The 16,157-nt window shown below is 36.8% G+C and overlaps 1 protein-coding gene across 1 annotated transcript; it reads left to right on the forward strand.

Annotated features, from left to right (window-relative positions):
* Positions 1–209: 209 nt before the first annotated feature.
* On the forward strand, positions 210–3,240 carry LOC148937816 (uncharacterized). Its single transcript, XM_089071224.1, has 3 exons — positions 210–459; positions 1,282–1,431; positions 3,095–3,240. The coding sequence occupies exons 1-3, from the start codon at positions 210–212 to the stop codon at positions 3,238–3,240; spliced, it is 546 nt and encodes a 181-aa protein (XP_088927350.1).
* Positions 3,241–16,157: the final 12,917 nt, after the last annotated feature.

The following is a 16,157-nucleotide window of genomic DNA, read 5'->3' on the forward strand; positions in this document are numbered from 1 at the left end:
GCCGTGGAAAAAACCGAAATTTCAGTTTTTTGTAGAAAAAGGCTCCCATTACCTGATCACCTTCCGCAAATTAAGAGCATTCGGACATTAAGGTGAACATTAGAATTAAGTATTTAGGATTAATATTAGACGCGCATCTGTCATTTAGGGAACATTTACGTTATGTAATTCCGCGTGCTAGAAACTTGCTAGACGCTTTAAATAGACTGATGCCCAATCTAAGGGGACCGGGTCAAAATAGGAGAAGACTTTACGCCTCAGTGATACAGTCTATCCTGTATTATGGAGCCATATGGGCTGATAAGCTGGACTACAAGACAGTAATAGTCGGGGAGGTGAAAAATGTGTTGAGAACTCTTGCAATCAGGGTCATCTGCGGCTATAGAACGATTTCCTATGTCGGCGCTACTTTATTAGCTGGAATTCTTCCCTTTCAAATTAGGACCAATAGACTATCGAGTATTTATTGGAAAGAGAGGGAAAATAGAGCCGGGAACGTTATCTCTAGCAGAGCGAGGAAGAAAATTAGGAAGCGGGCAGACGTAGATGCAATGGAGTCTTAGAGGGCTCTTTTAGCGGACCCAAAACAATCCGGGGTTAGAATCAGAGAGGCCTTTGCTCCTATACTTGATGGCTGGATGAGTCGCAAGCATGGCTCGCTCACATTTCATATGACGCAGCTTTTGAGTGGACATGGCTGTTTTAACGAGTTCTTGGCCCGGATGGATCGGGCTTCTTCCTCCCTTTGTGGACACCTTTGTGTTATTCGGGGGCTCGAACCATGCTTGATGCAACCGCTCCAGGAGGATTATTTGTATATTTGCTAATAGCGTTGGAGGGTGTCGCCGCTGCAGTCCTGCATCCATCAAGTGAGAGACCAACATCGCTCTGAAGTACTGATTGTGGGGATTCGAGAAAATATACATATATATATATATGTATATTGTAATATATGTATATGTGTGTATGTCATTGTATTGTTTTGACGTGTTATTCTAAACACGTTATTTGCGATAAATATCATCACATGCCTCGGTAGTCAAAAGGATAAGATGCCTGCCCGGTAAGCAGGAGATCCAGGTTCGATTCCTGGCTGAGATAGTATTTTTTCGCAAAATAATTACGAATTTTCACGACTGGTTCGTGGTCGGGCCCCGCTATGACGCACACCTTCCCTTCTTATTTCACATTGCACGAGCGGGAAACGCGATGATGCGGATCATACTCTATTTGAATGTAGAGCATGGTTCTGGAAGAGGTATGAATTATTTAATTCATTAGGTTTCGAGCTGAGAGATATAGATCCTCCCGATTTGAGAAAAATATTGGAAGCTATCACTCACGGACAACAAGAGTGGTCCGCACTAAATAAATTCGCGAGGGAGGTCATATCCATTAAGGAGCAGGCGGAAAGGGACCGACAGGGCATAGGTTAGCTACTTGTGTTTGTCTTGACAAGTATATGAACTCATCGCATGGAATAATTTACTATTGTTACTATTGTCATTTATTTATAATTTATATTTTCGAATGTACATTTAACTTCTATATAAAAATCGGTATTAACATAGTTTGTTCATTGTTTCATTACGTTAAAAAGTTATGTCCTTTCCTTTTTGTCTAGTATGGTTCATGATGCGTATTTATTCGTTGCTTCTAATTGGCCAAGACCAGGGGGAGAGTCCGTGATGAGTTGTTCTGTCAACGTTCCAGGGCTCTCTCCCGAATGATCTCTCAGGCTGTAGAGGAGATTTAGTGGGTAGGCGAGGCTGGATGGCTTTTCGTTCGACGTGCCACCCATTCGAATCCCACACTCCCCAACTGTCATCCGTTGGAGGTCTTACGAAGATTCCTCCTCTTTAAACAAAAAAAAGGTATGAAAGCGAAGAAAAAAGCCAGCAAAAAAGAAACGAATATTTCCAACGGCGAAACGAGATAGCATGTTACCGATTCTGCCAATTTTGGGCGCGCTAGATCCTTGATCGGCGAAGCGGCCAGCGTGACGAAAACGGTAAACGACAGGAAAGCCACGCGACATCAGCTCGAGGATTGCAACATCACAATCGCACGATGGAAACACGCGGACAAGGATTATATCTCGTTCCGTATAAACACGGACGAGGTAAACACAGCGAAAAAAGGAAAAAAAGAAAAAAAACGCCAAAAAGACAATAAAATTACCTACGGGCGTAATCACCAATGTACAATTGGAACAGTTGGCGAGACGTATACGCGTATCGTACTTCAGAAGTGTTTTCATATGTAACGCATTACCGATTAGCGGCGCATGTCGAAAGGAGAACGGTATCATAAATCTAGATGATGCGATAGGTCCCGGTACTCATTGCGTAGCGTACGCAAAGAGAAACGATCGCGTCGTGTACTTCGACAGTTTCGATAATCTTCGACCGCCCGGAGGAACTCATGCGATATTTCGATGTTATGATAGAGTACAATCGGACATCCTATCAGACGTACGATCAGAGCGTCTGCGGACAACTGTGCCTGTGGTTTCTCCAAACGGTCGATGCGCGTGAATTTATAAAGTCCGACAAAATGTCTCAGTATTCATTGAACGCTTTTTCCAACATGTCGCTGACGCTTACGCTGAACGGAAAGAGCAGCGTTCTCGCGGTAAATTATTTTCCAGTCATAGATTTGAGCGACGTTGACTACGAGCTTGGTTTAACAATTTTGGAGACTTATCACACAATACCGAATATAAACGCTTCGAACAATACATTTTATTTTGGCAAAGACGACACAGAAAACGACGATTACGAGGGGTCGTACGAATTTCAGGCCATAAATGAATTTTTGAGACGTGAGATTTTACGGAAACGATCGCGACATGCCCGATGGTAACGCTGGTGACACCGCGCGCGGCGATGACGAAATTGAGGAATACCCGATAGTGCTCCGCGCAAATACAACACGATGAAGTGTCAAAGATTAAATGCGCTTACAGAATAAACTTTAAAAACCCCAATAACATTAGATCGCTGCTGGGTTTCTCGAAGCGTATTGCAACCGCGAAGGTGGCATGAATCGGACGTGTCGATTAACATAATGAACGTAAATATTATCCGTGTAGAGTGCAATGTGACCGCGGGCGCGTACAGCAACGACAAAAGTGTGCACACGATACACGAATTTTTGTCGAGCGTGCCGTCAGGATATAAGATAAAGAAAGGCCGATGCATTTACTTGCCAGTCATTGTATGGAGCATTACGAGCTAACAATATGCATTGTTGACCAGAACGGACGATTGCTCGATTTCAGAGGAGAAGAGATCAGATTGCACGTACGACAGTGATAACCCGAGCGTGATATTTGAGATGCTCGTATTGAACGAATGGAAGCATACGCAGAGAGATAACATCTTTTACAAAGAAAACATCAAGTGATAATACTCACTCATCCGGCTGCATCAAGAAGTGGAAAAAAACTCAATGCGTCAAACGTTAAATTTTTACAAGCTTTAGGATTCGCGAGGCGCAACTTGTGAGATGATTGATATCCTAAACATCGAAGACGAGTCAATCTTCGACGATCGCATCATCAAGATTGAGACTCATGCGTACAACCCGTTCGCTAATACAACCGTTCGGTTATAGCGATGAGATAAGAATACAGCAACAGGATCTGTACACACTGCCATACGAAAGCTTTCTATATGTCAAGGGAAAACTAACGAAGAACAAAGTTGTCGACGGATTTGATGTAGTATTGGGAAATAATGTTGTCGTGTATATATTCGATGAAATTTGATACAAATTCGATGGCGTAGAGATTGATCGTAACAGAAATGTATAGCACTAGCTCAAACACTACGTAACGACGTCATCCGACAGAAGCGTGAAGACAGATTCTGAGGAATGCCGGCTGAGGTGCGCGTACGACTAACGCGGATGGATATTTTAACTTTTGCATACCTCTCTATGCACTGTTGGGATTCTATAAGGATTACAGACGTGTAATCAACGCTCGTCACGAGTTGATCTTGATACAATCGCATAACGACAACAATTGCCTGATGGGAAATTCGGCGTTGGATCTTGTGGTCGACTTATTCAAGATACAATGGCGAATGCCACACGTGTTATAAAAAACTATCGATGCTGCGCACTTTGGAAAGCGGACGATATTTGAACATGGCTTTTCGCTCATGGGATCTGTACGAGTTTCCGCTGTTACAGCGTACAACCAAGCATTCGTGGGTCATCAAGACCGCTACTCAGCTCGAGAAGCCGCGATATGTCATCTTCGCTCTGCAGGTCGAAAAAATGTCATGACTGATGACACGAGCCGATTCGACGACTGCTTGACCGACGTGGAAATATTTATCTGAACTCAGAATGTTATCCGTACGATATGAATCTGGATTTCGACAAAAACAGGTGGTTCGTGTTGTACGAAATGTACGTGCATTTCTGCAAGGGTTACTACGGACATAAGTATCTCCAGCTGAGTCTCACCGTCACATCTTTTTTACATAATAGTCCATTCGTAATCATCGATTGTTCTCGACAAAACGAATCGGTCAAGAGCATAACCGTGGACGTGAGATATGGAATTTGAGATTAAGGAGAATGTACCGATAAATACCACTGTCTCATTATACACGATCGCGTGGTTCAGTATTCGTATTATGACCAATGTTGTACGCAAGACACTCCTAAAAGCATCGCTGGCATATGAGTGAGAGATAACAAAATCTATGATATATCGAAATCAATCGCAGTCTCAAAAAATTACTCGTCATGGTCGTGTTAACGTTCGTAGACCTGCAAGGTTTCCTCGTTGGAGGACAATTTGTCGTAAAGGAGTTTGCTGCTCTCGGATCGTTCTCTCTCACTATATTTTCGCAAGCCCTATACCGTGGCATTTCCTCGCAAGTGCCGACAAGTCTCGCGTACGTTGAATGATACGTCATCACCATAGACTGCGATGGGACGACGAATGGTTCTATACAGCAAAAAGTTTGATTACAAATGCTGTGCACGGAACGAAAGATGATGACAACGATGCTGTCGTATATGTCAAGGGACTCGAAAAATGACAATGGTTATGGAACTTGCTTCTAGACGATAAGCGAGAGCGTCTACATCAAGACTCTGGATGTGAATTACGAAGACGTAGATTCTCTGAACAATCTGATAATACTATGCAATGCGGAATCACTATACTAATTGCGCTTTACAAAATGTATTCATATTGTTTAATTGATGGTCAGATAATCATGAATAAAATAAATAAATCTGGTATATGAAATATGTTTTTTTATTTCTTTTCTTTACGTTGACGATTACTTCTAACATTCCAACGATCCAATACATTTTTTGTCCGATGTAACGTTCAATCGGCTAGTCAAACTCGTCGCTCGCGATTATAACAAGGAATTATAACACGGAGAAATGAAGAAAAACAACATCTAAGACGAATCTTATATTGATCGACTGAAATATAAGCGAAACGTCTAGCACCTCAGATAAGCTCAGATTACATCCTATAAATTTTCATAGTTAGGCCGACTAGATGATCAGTAGACATTCAGTCTTGCAAAGGTAAAGACTCAGAGAAAGGATTGCAAAGAAGACTCAGAATTATATCAGAATAATATAACGAAATTATAAATTTTCAAGAACAAATAATCAGGTAAATTTCAAACTTTTAATGTGAAAATAGAATAATAAATAAAAATGGAATATTAAGTTAAAAAATTAAAAATTATTTTTCTAAGAATGAAATTTCCGGTGGAAAAACAATCTCAACTGGATAGAGTTATTTTAAAAGACAGTTATTTTTGTCAAATTGAAAGAGTGGCATACATTACGTAAAGTTATCGAAGATAATAGGGAATTAAAACAAACTGTTTTGAGTGCCATAAATTTTTACTAATATTAAGACCGGTGGAACAATGTATGATATGTATAGAAGAATTCATAAATAATGAAGAAGCATTTTATTGGTTGGATGAAATTGACGTACTGAACTATGAAATAATTAGGAGATATTTGTAGAAATGTGTAGGTGTGATATAATTTAGATTAAACAATTTTATATTAAATATTTTATAAAGTATTATATATATATATATATATATATTCTTCTAAAAAATGTAAATAAAAAAAGTTTCACACTTAAATGAAAAATATATTCAATTTGTTTAAAAATAAACATATATAATATACACAATATGTATCTTTTATTCCTTTCCTCCCACCATAAAAATAATTATCTAAAAAAAAAAATAGAATATCATAAGATTCGTAATAAGAAAGAGTCGCAACGGAAGAGATAGTAGGTATGCAAGAGAGAGATAGTAGATATACAATAGAGACAGCGAAACGAAAAGAGAAGATGAGAACATGGCGGGCGAGGCGGAGTGGCGGCGGCGGCGGCGGCGGCGGGGGGCCCGTCCCCCCCCCCTCTGACGTTATATCCATGCGCAATTTCTTTATATCATCTGTGTCACCTGTTTATCTATTTGTTTATCTATTTGTGTACCTATTTGTTTATCTATTTATTTATTTATTTGTTTATATCACCTTCGCCTTTCTGGCTATCTTATCTACTCCCCCGCCCCCGCGGCTCAGTTCAAAGGACCGCCGTCCCTGATTTCCCCCTCCTCTCTACCCCGCGTCCACCGTTTCCCCCCGCACACCCGCACCCCCCCTCGGAGCTTCACAGTTAGAACCGGTGTAGTATACCTACTATTTACTACACATTTTATATATAATATTTTATATTTTTATTTTTTTTTATACAATAATTATTAATTATTGTGATATTCTTAAAGGGCACAATGTGCTTTTGCCGCTGGTACCAATGAACACGACTGCTCCCACGGCCACGTCCTCTTCCGTAATCTGAAATAAAAGAAACATGCTAAATATTTTATAATAGCAATAATAAATAAAACATAAAAATGACATGTTAACAAAAGGAATGTAATAAATATTATTTGTGTGTGTGTGTGTGTGTGTGTGTGTGTGTGTGTGTGTGTGTGTTTAAACATATATATGTATATGTCTTACTATTTATCGGTTGCAATTCTTGTTGCGGCGCTGCACTATATGATTGTTGCTGTTATTGCCGTTGTTGAGGTTGTTGATATTACTGTTGCAACGGCTGGACTTTTCTTGCAATTTATTCTTGCAGCTACTTCAACTACTTTTGCAGGTCTTTTATTATTTGTCGCTGTTGCTCCACAGTTTCTTTTGATGAGTCTGTGGAGCAGACAGCGACAGCTTCTCCTTCAACAACATTTCTTCGTATTCTGAAATGATTATGAAAATACATATTTATTTAAGTTTCATTTGCTAAGATCTACTATTCTATTATATTTATTTAAGTTTCATTTGCTAAGATCTACTATTCTATTGCACTTCGCTCTCTTTTTAGTGCTATGCATTCTATATATCAGCAAAAATTTGTAATTGTAAACATTGATAGTGTTACGTCGTGACGACTGCACGATTCTTCTCTTTCGGATATCAGTTATATTAGAATTTAATTAAGTGGATAAATGAGTGATACATGTTCTGTTACTCTGTTAAATCGCGACGATTACGCAACTGATCTCTTCTGGAGGTCGGTTTCTAGAATTCGGCTAAGCGGATAATCCTTATTATCCTAATCGCGGAAGTACACCGATTACATCTTGACGACTGCACGATTCTTCTCTTTCGGATATCAGTTATTAGAATTTAGTTAAGCAGATAAACGGATGACACATGTTCTGTTACGCTGTTAGATCGCGACGGTTACGCAACTGATCTCTTCCGAGGGTCGGTTACTAGAATTTGGCTAAGCGAATAATCCCTATTATTTTAATTGCGGAAGAACATGTGTACAGATGTTTTCCTCAACGAAATCATATATATATAGTGCCCTTAAAGGCACGGAGCGCGCACTGTTACTTCCTTTTTTCACGCGGTCAGAACATTTTCAGTCCGTCAGTTGTCAGTAATTCAATCAGTCGGTGTCAGTCGAAATAAATCAATAATTTCACCAAGTACAAGTGACCAAGTTTCCTGGCGATACCGCTTCCACCTTCATCATCTCGCAGGTCCCAAGTCTCTGGCATTCCAGAGTAACAGTAAGTTCGACTACACGTAGTAAAATTCTCTAATAATAGTTTTTGGATCTCTTTTCCTAATATTTTCTTATTTCTTCCTTACATCCTTTCTATCCTCTGCCGTTCTCCTTACACTTCTACTCCCTTTTTCCTTTTCTTTTCTCTTTCTTTCTTTGCTTGGGCCGTCGGATTTCTCGGGCTCCCTATGCGTTGCGGAGCACTCAGCAAGTTCATGGCCGCCAAATAATTCGGGAAATCTATTCTTTTTTTTCTCTCCCCTTTTACAATTTTCTCTTTCCCTTCTTAATTTCTCTCCTCCGTCGGATCTCTCGGTTTCCTGAAATATTTCAGAGATAGCCTTAAGGTTTACGACCAATGACATTTCCTTCATATTCCAAATCCATTTCTTCTAGTGAAATCTGCATCATCCTCTCTTTCCGACACTCAGAGACGGAGGCGAACCCTCCGTTATCGTGGCAACAAGCGAGCTCGTCGATCAGCCAACTACCTCTCGTCTAGGACATCCGAGGTTTTTACACATGCTGAAGAAACCACGAGTTGTTCCAGCAGAAGACCCTATTCATTGTGCATATCTCCTCCGTCCTATTCCCCGATTAGACCATCCGAATCTGGGTCACCCCAGATTTCAGCGCAGAGCGCCATGATACAAATTTCCACTATCCAGATTTCCGCATCAAGAAATCCTTGGACGAGTTCTGCGAACTCCTTCCCCTCCTCCCCTAGACCTCACTCAGAAATCCGACATCCTCTCTGAAACAACCACACACAGATAACAAAATATAGATTTAAATATATTAACAACGTAGGATAAAAATATCAAAATATAGATTAAATATACTAAACCACGTAAGATAAGAATAATTAGAATGTAGACAAACATACAAATATAATCGAATTTGTGCACGGAAATTAAATAATACATCCATCAATTTTTAAAACATTTATATTATATGAATTTCCGTACGTAACACCTTTTTTTTATTTTATCAAATATAAATATACCTTCAGTAAATGTACTTCAACAAGAAATAATGATACGGATCTTGTAGTTAGTTAAACTTGTAATCATTTTTAAAATTATTAATTACATGTAAAATTTAAATTATTTATCGTTTTAGTTATTTTCTCCCTCTTTCATTCCCCGTTATCCCAAGATTCGCACATGGTCCTGTCCCTGGCAAAAGAGATTAAATTCTCTTGCCTAAATTACGGACCAACGAACGCACATCACGCAGTCGAATAGCGTCTTTTCAAGACTCGCACTCGTGGATCTGCACGGTGTGTCCGACTCGTAGGGACGCCTCAGCGCCTCACCTGCGAGAGAGTATTTGGAGCGTCCTTCCTAGCCCCATCCATTTTCAAAAAAAATATTTACCTTGGGCTGGACGTAACAGTAGGATATGTCATTTACTTTTTGTTCTCTTGTATTCTTGCGTTCTTAGCTAAGAAAACGGGAATAGTAAAAAGAAAACGATAAGTGTTGATATATTTGAAACATGAAATTATATTTTGAACAGCAATAAAATATATATTATATTGTTGCGGCCGTGCGGTATTCCGTTCGGCGCTGCTGAAATTAATCAATATCAATCGATAAGAGTTTGAATAGAGGATCGGCCCTTGGCAACGCGTCGTTCTCCGACTGTCTTACAGATTTCACGGCCAGATTCCGCGGTGGCCGGACGCGTTTCTGTACCGTTGTACCGTTGGTTTAATAAAGAGCGAGCTTTTCTTTAAACAGTGTTCTTCCTTTCCGAAAGCGCTCCACCGAGTATCGCGATCTCGGGAAGTAACGCCGCAAACGCGACAATATATATCCCGTTTTTTAGCTAAAAACACAGGAATACGAGAAAACAAAAAATGAATGAATATCGACATATCTTACCAATATTTACACTTACAAATTTTTTCTATATATATATATAAAATACATATATACGCAATATTCACACATGTTTATAAATATGTAACATGCATAAATATTGATGTATACATTAAGACTACATTTTAGACAGAAACATCGTACAATATAATAACTAAGAATATTTAATATGTTAACTACCACGTCGATTTTGCTTGACTTTCCGTTCGCGCTACTTGAGACGCTTGATACATAAGTCGAAGCATAAATAATTAGCAAAAGTCAAACGCCGGTTCGTGGGGACCGATGCAGTGTAAACGGAAAGTCTAGTGCCGGTTCATAGGGACCGACATAACAGTAATATATTATCATTTAACGTGTTAAGTATTAAAATAAGTAATATATGAAAATAAGTTAAGAAATAAAATAAGTTACTTAAAACTCCTGATACGAAATAAATCAAATAATAAAATCCGACAAATAATCGGCACATAATATGATACATGTATGAATTTACAATACAAAATTAAACCTGCATGCGAAAAAGAATAACTGTGCTAGTAATTGTTTTGGCATTCGTTTTTTCTTTATTTGTATTAAAATTTATAATTCTTTGCTGCGAGGAATAAAAGAATTAATGTAAAGTTTGAACATATTTTTGTCAAAATAATCTTATGAAAATAATCTTATGTTAATCTTTATGAAAATAATATCAATATTCATTTTCTAATAGTGCTGATTATACATTAATTTATGAACGTATAGAATAGAAATATTAATAATTTCGTGATAAATAAAAATAACATATGATAAACATTTGTAATGTAAACCATAAGTGAAAAATCAAACTGGATAGAATAATCATTGAGGAGAAGAGTGGCATAATTAAGAAACTATTATAGAATATCACGTATAACATATAATAATTATTAAAATAAATTCATTTTCGTTTTATTAATTCTGCTCATATTATCAATTCTGCAATTCATTCATATTATTAATACCGCTTATTTTTTTCTCAATGAATATGCTATATGTATGCAAGAATAACGAGCGGTAACCGAGAAACATTGGAAACGCTCGAAATCGTACGGCGTATCGAGGGTAAGAACGGTAGTATCCTCTTCTCGCAGCTCATTGAGCGCGAGAGAGTATGACAGCATCTCTATCCTCTTCTCGCGCTCGATGCGCTGCGAGCGCGAGAGAGTACGATAGTATGTCTATTCTTCTCGCGCAGCGCTTCGAACGTGAGAGAGTAGGATAATATTCCTAGTCTCTTCTACCATCTCTTCTACCCTTCTACTACTCCGAAGGTAGTCGAAACGCCAAGCACATGGATGTGGCTTGTGTTCTGTGTGCATGTTTCGCGCTCTTCCCACTCTCGCCCTACCACCGATGCTGCCGTGATGCAGAATGCCGTTTCTGGCAGCTCTGTTCATGACTGGAATATCCAAAGTGAAATATATTAGATTTCAGTGAATTTTGCCAGAAATATATAGCTCTTAACTTGAGTGGGACTGTGCGTATTGCCCGAGAAGTCGATACGACTATGCGCGGCTTGATTATTGTTAATTTTACCATAGATTGTGTGATATAAGTGACATAAGTGATATAAGTGAATATAAGTGACCAGAACATTGACACATGGCAATAAATAATACGCAATATTCGTGCGAGTTAGGTCGCATCCTCCGGATATTATCTATAATCTATTGTGACGGATTCACAGCGAATTATACCGTCAATATTATTTTGCCGATTTGGCGATGGAGCGGTTTGAAATTCATGCTTTTGGACTTTACCTTTTATGTTGCCTCTGCGGACATATATCGACTATATTTTTATATTAGATTTAGTCTGAAGTTGCTTTAAAATATTGGAGTTCTGGTATTTATCATATCCATGACTTTGTTTCAATCGAAATTTGATATGTTCCTTTTTATTTATTCAATTTTATTTCAATTGTGATGCGGTATATTATGTCTTTCACAGTGAGTATAAGAGTTTATCAATTGTAACTGTAATTATTATATTTTTTCCTTTACAGCTTATTGATCTTACAAGGGGAGGGCGCGGACTTGGGATTACCCATTTTGAATAGGCTTACATATGTTAAAATACTCTATTAGAAAAGTATTTAAGTAAAAGGATAGGACGCCATATTCAGTTGCTTTTGAGAAAAATCGATTTAAATTTATAATATTCCTTATATACCGGCCACGTTAAACATTGTCGCCGAGATCGGGTAGCTCGAGTGCTCAACCCTGTACTACAATCTGTCGACCCGAGTTCGAGTCATGCCTATTATACTCTTTTTTTAATGTAGAAAACAAATATTTATTATATTATTATGTTAAATATGTATTATATTATTATGTAAAATAAAATTAATTTAATTAACAATTGTTTATATTCAAATTTTCACTTTTAATTTCAATTAATAATTTACTTGAACCTAATTTTTATTCAATTAACAATCTTATTATTTTACAATTCTGTCCGATATAAAACTAATAAAATGTCACTTTTAACATAGTTTAATAGTAATATAGTATATTTTAATTTAATTTAATTTTTTATTTAATTTTTTTAAATTTACTAAGAATTAATTCATCTTCATCACTGTTAATACTTGCAGTTTGATTACAATTGTTTGAGTGATATTTATCATAAAAACAAGTAAACTATAATAATTATTTTAAATTATTAATTGAAATTAAAAGTGAAAATTTTAAATATAAACAATTGTTAATTAAATTAATTTTATTTTACATAATAATATAATACATATTTAACATAATAATATAATAAATGAATATTTTCTAGATTAAAAAAAAAGTATAATAGGCAGGAATCAAACCCAGGTTGACAGATTGGTAATACAGGGCCGAGCACCCGAACTACTCGATCTCGACGATAATGAGTTTAACGTGGCCGGTCTATAAGGAACGTTATAAATTTAAATCAGTTTTTCTTGAAAACAACTAAATATGACGTCCTATCCTTTTACTTAAGTACTCTTCTAATAGAGTACTTTAACATATTGTTATGACTTGAGCGATGTTTCGTTTGTCGTTTCGAGAAAATCAATATTAAAAGAATCGATATTTTAAAACAGAGGATCGTTCCCTGACGACGTGTCGTTGATTGTTCTGTGTTACACGCGGTTTTCTGGTTGTTGTTACGCGCAGATTTGAGGCGGACGGACGTGTGTCCACGGTGTTGTAATTGTTTCGTTATTAATAAAGTTCTCAAGTTTTTATTAAGAGAGTTGTTATTCCGCGTGTGGTTCATCCGCATAACGCGACTCGCGATTTGTGACCGCCACATGCGCGACAATATATAAGCCTTTTCAAAATCAGTGATCCCAAGTCCGCGTCTTCCCCTTGTTAGTGACTTGTTTATTAGTCTTTTGTTGTAATATTATTTTGATTTTTACTTACTCAACTATTTGCTGATAAAAATTTTTTGTATATGCTATTCTTTAAACTCTTTGATTTTATTAACAATACTTTCTCATTCTCGTTTATTTAGTTTTTTTATTATACTGCATCATTGTTATATTTAATTGTTATTTTTATATTGATCATCAGATATTGATATACAGGATGTCCCAAAACTCTCGCATTTGGAGTACACTACGTGATTTTTTATACTAAAAAAAACAACTTTTTTCTTTAGCAAAATTGCGTGCGACAAGTAATTTTTACAGTGGATCAGATTAAAAGTGACGAATGAGCGCGCGTATGTGCGTAGCGGTCAGGTCTGGCGCGCATTCCTCAGGCCGGCGCGGCCTGGTACTTAATCTTGACGACTTCACGTACTATATTGTTTAAAATATAATACAAGTTAACAAAATAAATATTTGTATTCATCCTTTAACGATTTAATAAAAAAATTGTCTGATTTCGTAGCATAACAAATAGAAAATAGCAAATCTGTATAATTTTTGTACAGAGAAACTATTTTCTGTAAGAATAATTTTTTATTTTCTCAGCTTTCTAATTCTATTTACTAATTCTATTTTACTAAACATTGAACACTGTTTATAATACAGAACAGTCACTATTTATGCACACTTACTATTGAATTACTAATCACTTTATTACTTTATTTTGTATGAAATCTTTGTTCCCGCCACTTTCTATTTCTATGAGGCCGCGTTGCGATATTCACTGCCAGTACTGAAAATCTATAATATACGTGACCTGAATTATATATTTTCAGTACTGATAGTGAATATTGGAGTGCAGCCTATCTTAAATGGTTGTAATAGAGAGCGCAAATAGAGAAAAATAAGATAGAATATCAATGCTGTGATCGGTTAGCTACCTCGCGCATGTGCAGTTCATTTTTATCCAAGCTGAAATCGCGAGAGTTGCGTGTATATATTGTGGCTGAACACAGCCATTGTCGAGTAAACACATGTTTCCTTCGAATAGTCTTATTGAGATCTCTAAGTTAAGTCAATGTGTTCTGTTTTTGTGTAAATTTTTTGAAACGACTGTGACGTTTCGCGTTTTGTTTTCCTATCATTTCAAATATCCTATCAATTCGATGTAACTTTGTTACATCATTTGCTGAGTTTGCTTTATACATTATTTTTATTAATTATTCGTGATCTGCATCGAGTCATGAGTCAAAATCATTAGAAGAAATAGTAGTCACTTCAAAAACTTTTGCACAGTGAACAATTATTAGTGATTTTATATTGAATAATTAGTTATTGATTGATTTATTAATAAATTCCTTGTTTAATTGATCAAGTGAGTGAATGATGTGAAGTGTACTACATGAATGTGTTGAAATATAATACAATTTATAAAGAAAAGTGGAAGAATTTTTAATCTGTTATTCGATATGGACCTGTTTCATCGTTAGAATCGACTGATCATTATGCAAAGTCATACGTAAGTATAAACATTCAGCTTGTTCATTGCTCCTTCCGCTTTTCTCTCTCTCTCTCTCTCTCTTTCTCTCTCTCTCCCCCCCCTCTTCCCCTCGCCTTTCTCTCTTTTTTTCATTACTCTTGATGATTTATTTTATCACTCAATCTATTTATATGCATATATTTCTAAATGTTTTAATTATATATATATATATATATATATAATTTATTATATATAATTTATATATATATATATAAATATATATAAATTATAAATAATAAATATAATAAATATATATAATTATAATAAATATATATAAATATATATAAATATATTTTATATATATATATATATATATATATATATAAATTATTTAAATATAATTTAATTCTTTAAATATATTATATATTTAATTTTAACTTACAATATATATTTTAAAAATTAATTTCTTGACTTTTTTTCAATAATTTATTTCATAATATCCTTTTTTCTTTTATTCTTTTATCCGAATTTTGACTTATGTACGATGAAAAAATACATCCATAAGTGCTCGGAGTTTGGGCCAGCTCGAATAATAGACAAGGGCAGCCATCTAATTCTCGCGCTATATTCTCGCTAGTCAAATTAAGCCTAAGGTTGTTCTACAACAAGCCGCATGTCGGTGTTACAAGCCGCAAGCCACAAGAATGGACCAATCACAAACGAATGTGGGGGGAATATTTGATTGTAATTGGTCCATTCTTACAGTTTACGGCTCATGACACCGACAGGACGATTAACCGAACGATTGTAACAAAGTCGTAATCATCGCAGTCGTAATCATAGTCGTAATTCCAACGCACAAGGAATTAGCGACATATATCCTTTACGGCCTGTTCTACAATGCGTCGTGTATCGGTGTCGTGGGCCGTAAGAATGGGCTAATCACAGTCAAATGTGGGGAGAATATTTGATTGTGATGCATGACGCATTGTAGAACAGGCTTACCAATTTATTGTGTGTTGGAATTATGATTACGACTACGATTCTATTACGTCTTACGATCGTCTTTCCGCTTCGGAAGCTTTCGCTTTCCTAAATTTGCTCGTTTGATGATTCTAATGTCGAATCACTCGCATTTACCATTCTATACATTGATATAATTTGATATACAGGCATATGCACGCGCGTCCACACACACACGCGCGCGCACGCGCACGCGCACACACGACACGCACGCACGCACGCACGCACGCACGCACGCACGCACGCACGCACGCACGCACGCACGCACGCACGCACGCACGCACGCACGCACGCACG

The sequence above is a fragment of the Pogonomyrmex barbatus genome, unplaced genomic scaffold (assembly GCF_055798465.1).
Source record: "Pogonomyrmex barbatus isolate J1 unplaced genomic scaffold, ASM5579846v1 scaffold11, whole genome shotgun sequence".
Taxonomy (NCBI): Eukaryota; Metazoa; Arthropoda; class Insecta; order Hymenoptera; family Formicidae; genus Pogonomyrmex; species Pogonomyrmex barbatus.

Bases quoted from the DNA above. Each gene is read 5' to 3' on its own strand.
- LOC148937816 (XM_089071224.1), top strand. From the start codon at position 210: ATGCCCAATCTAAGGGGACCGGGTCAAAATAGGAGAAGACTTTACGCC. The intron at 460-1,281 runs GTATTTATTGGA...TTAATTCATTAG, and splicing joins TAGGACCAATAGACTATCGA to GTTTCGAGCTGAGAGATATA. The intron at 1,432-3,094 runs GTTAGCTACTTG...TTATCCGTGTAG, and splicing joins AAGGGACCGACAGGGCATAG to AGTGCAATGTGACCGCGGGC.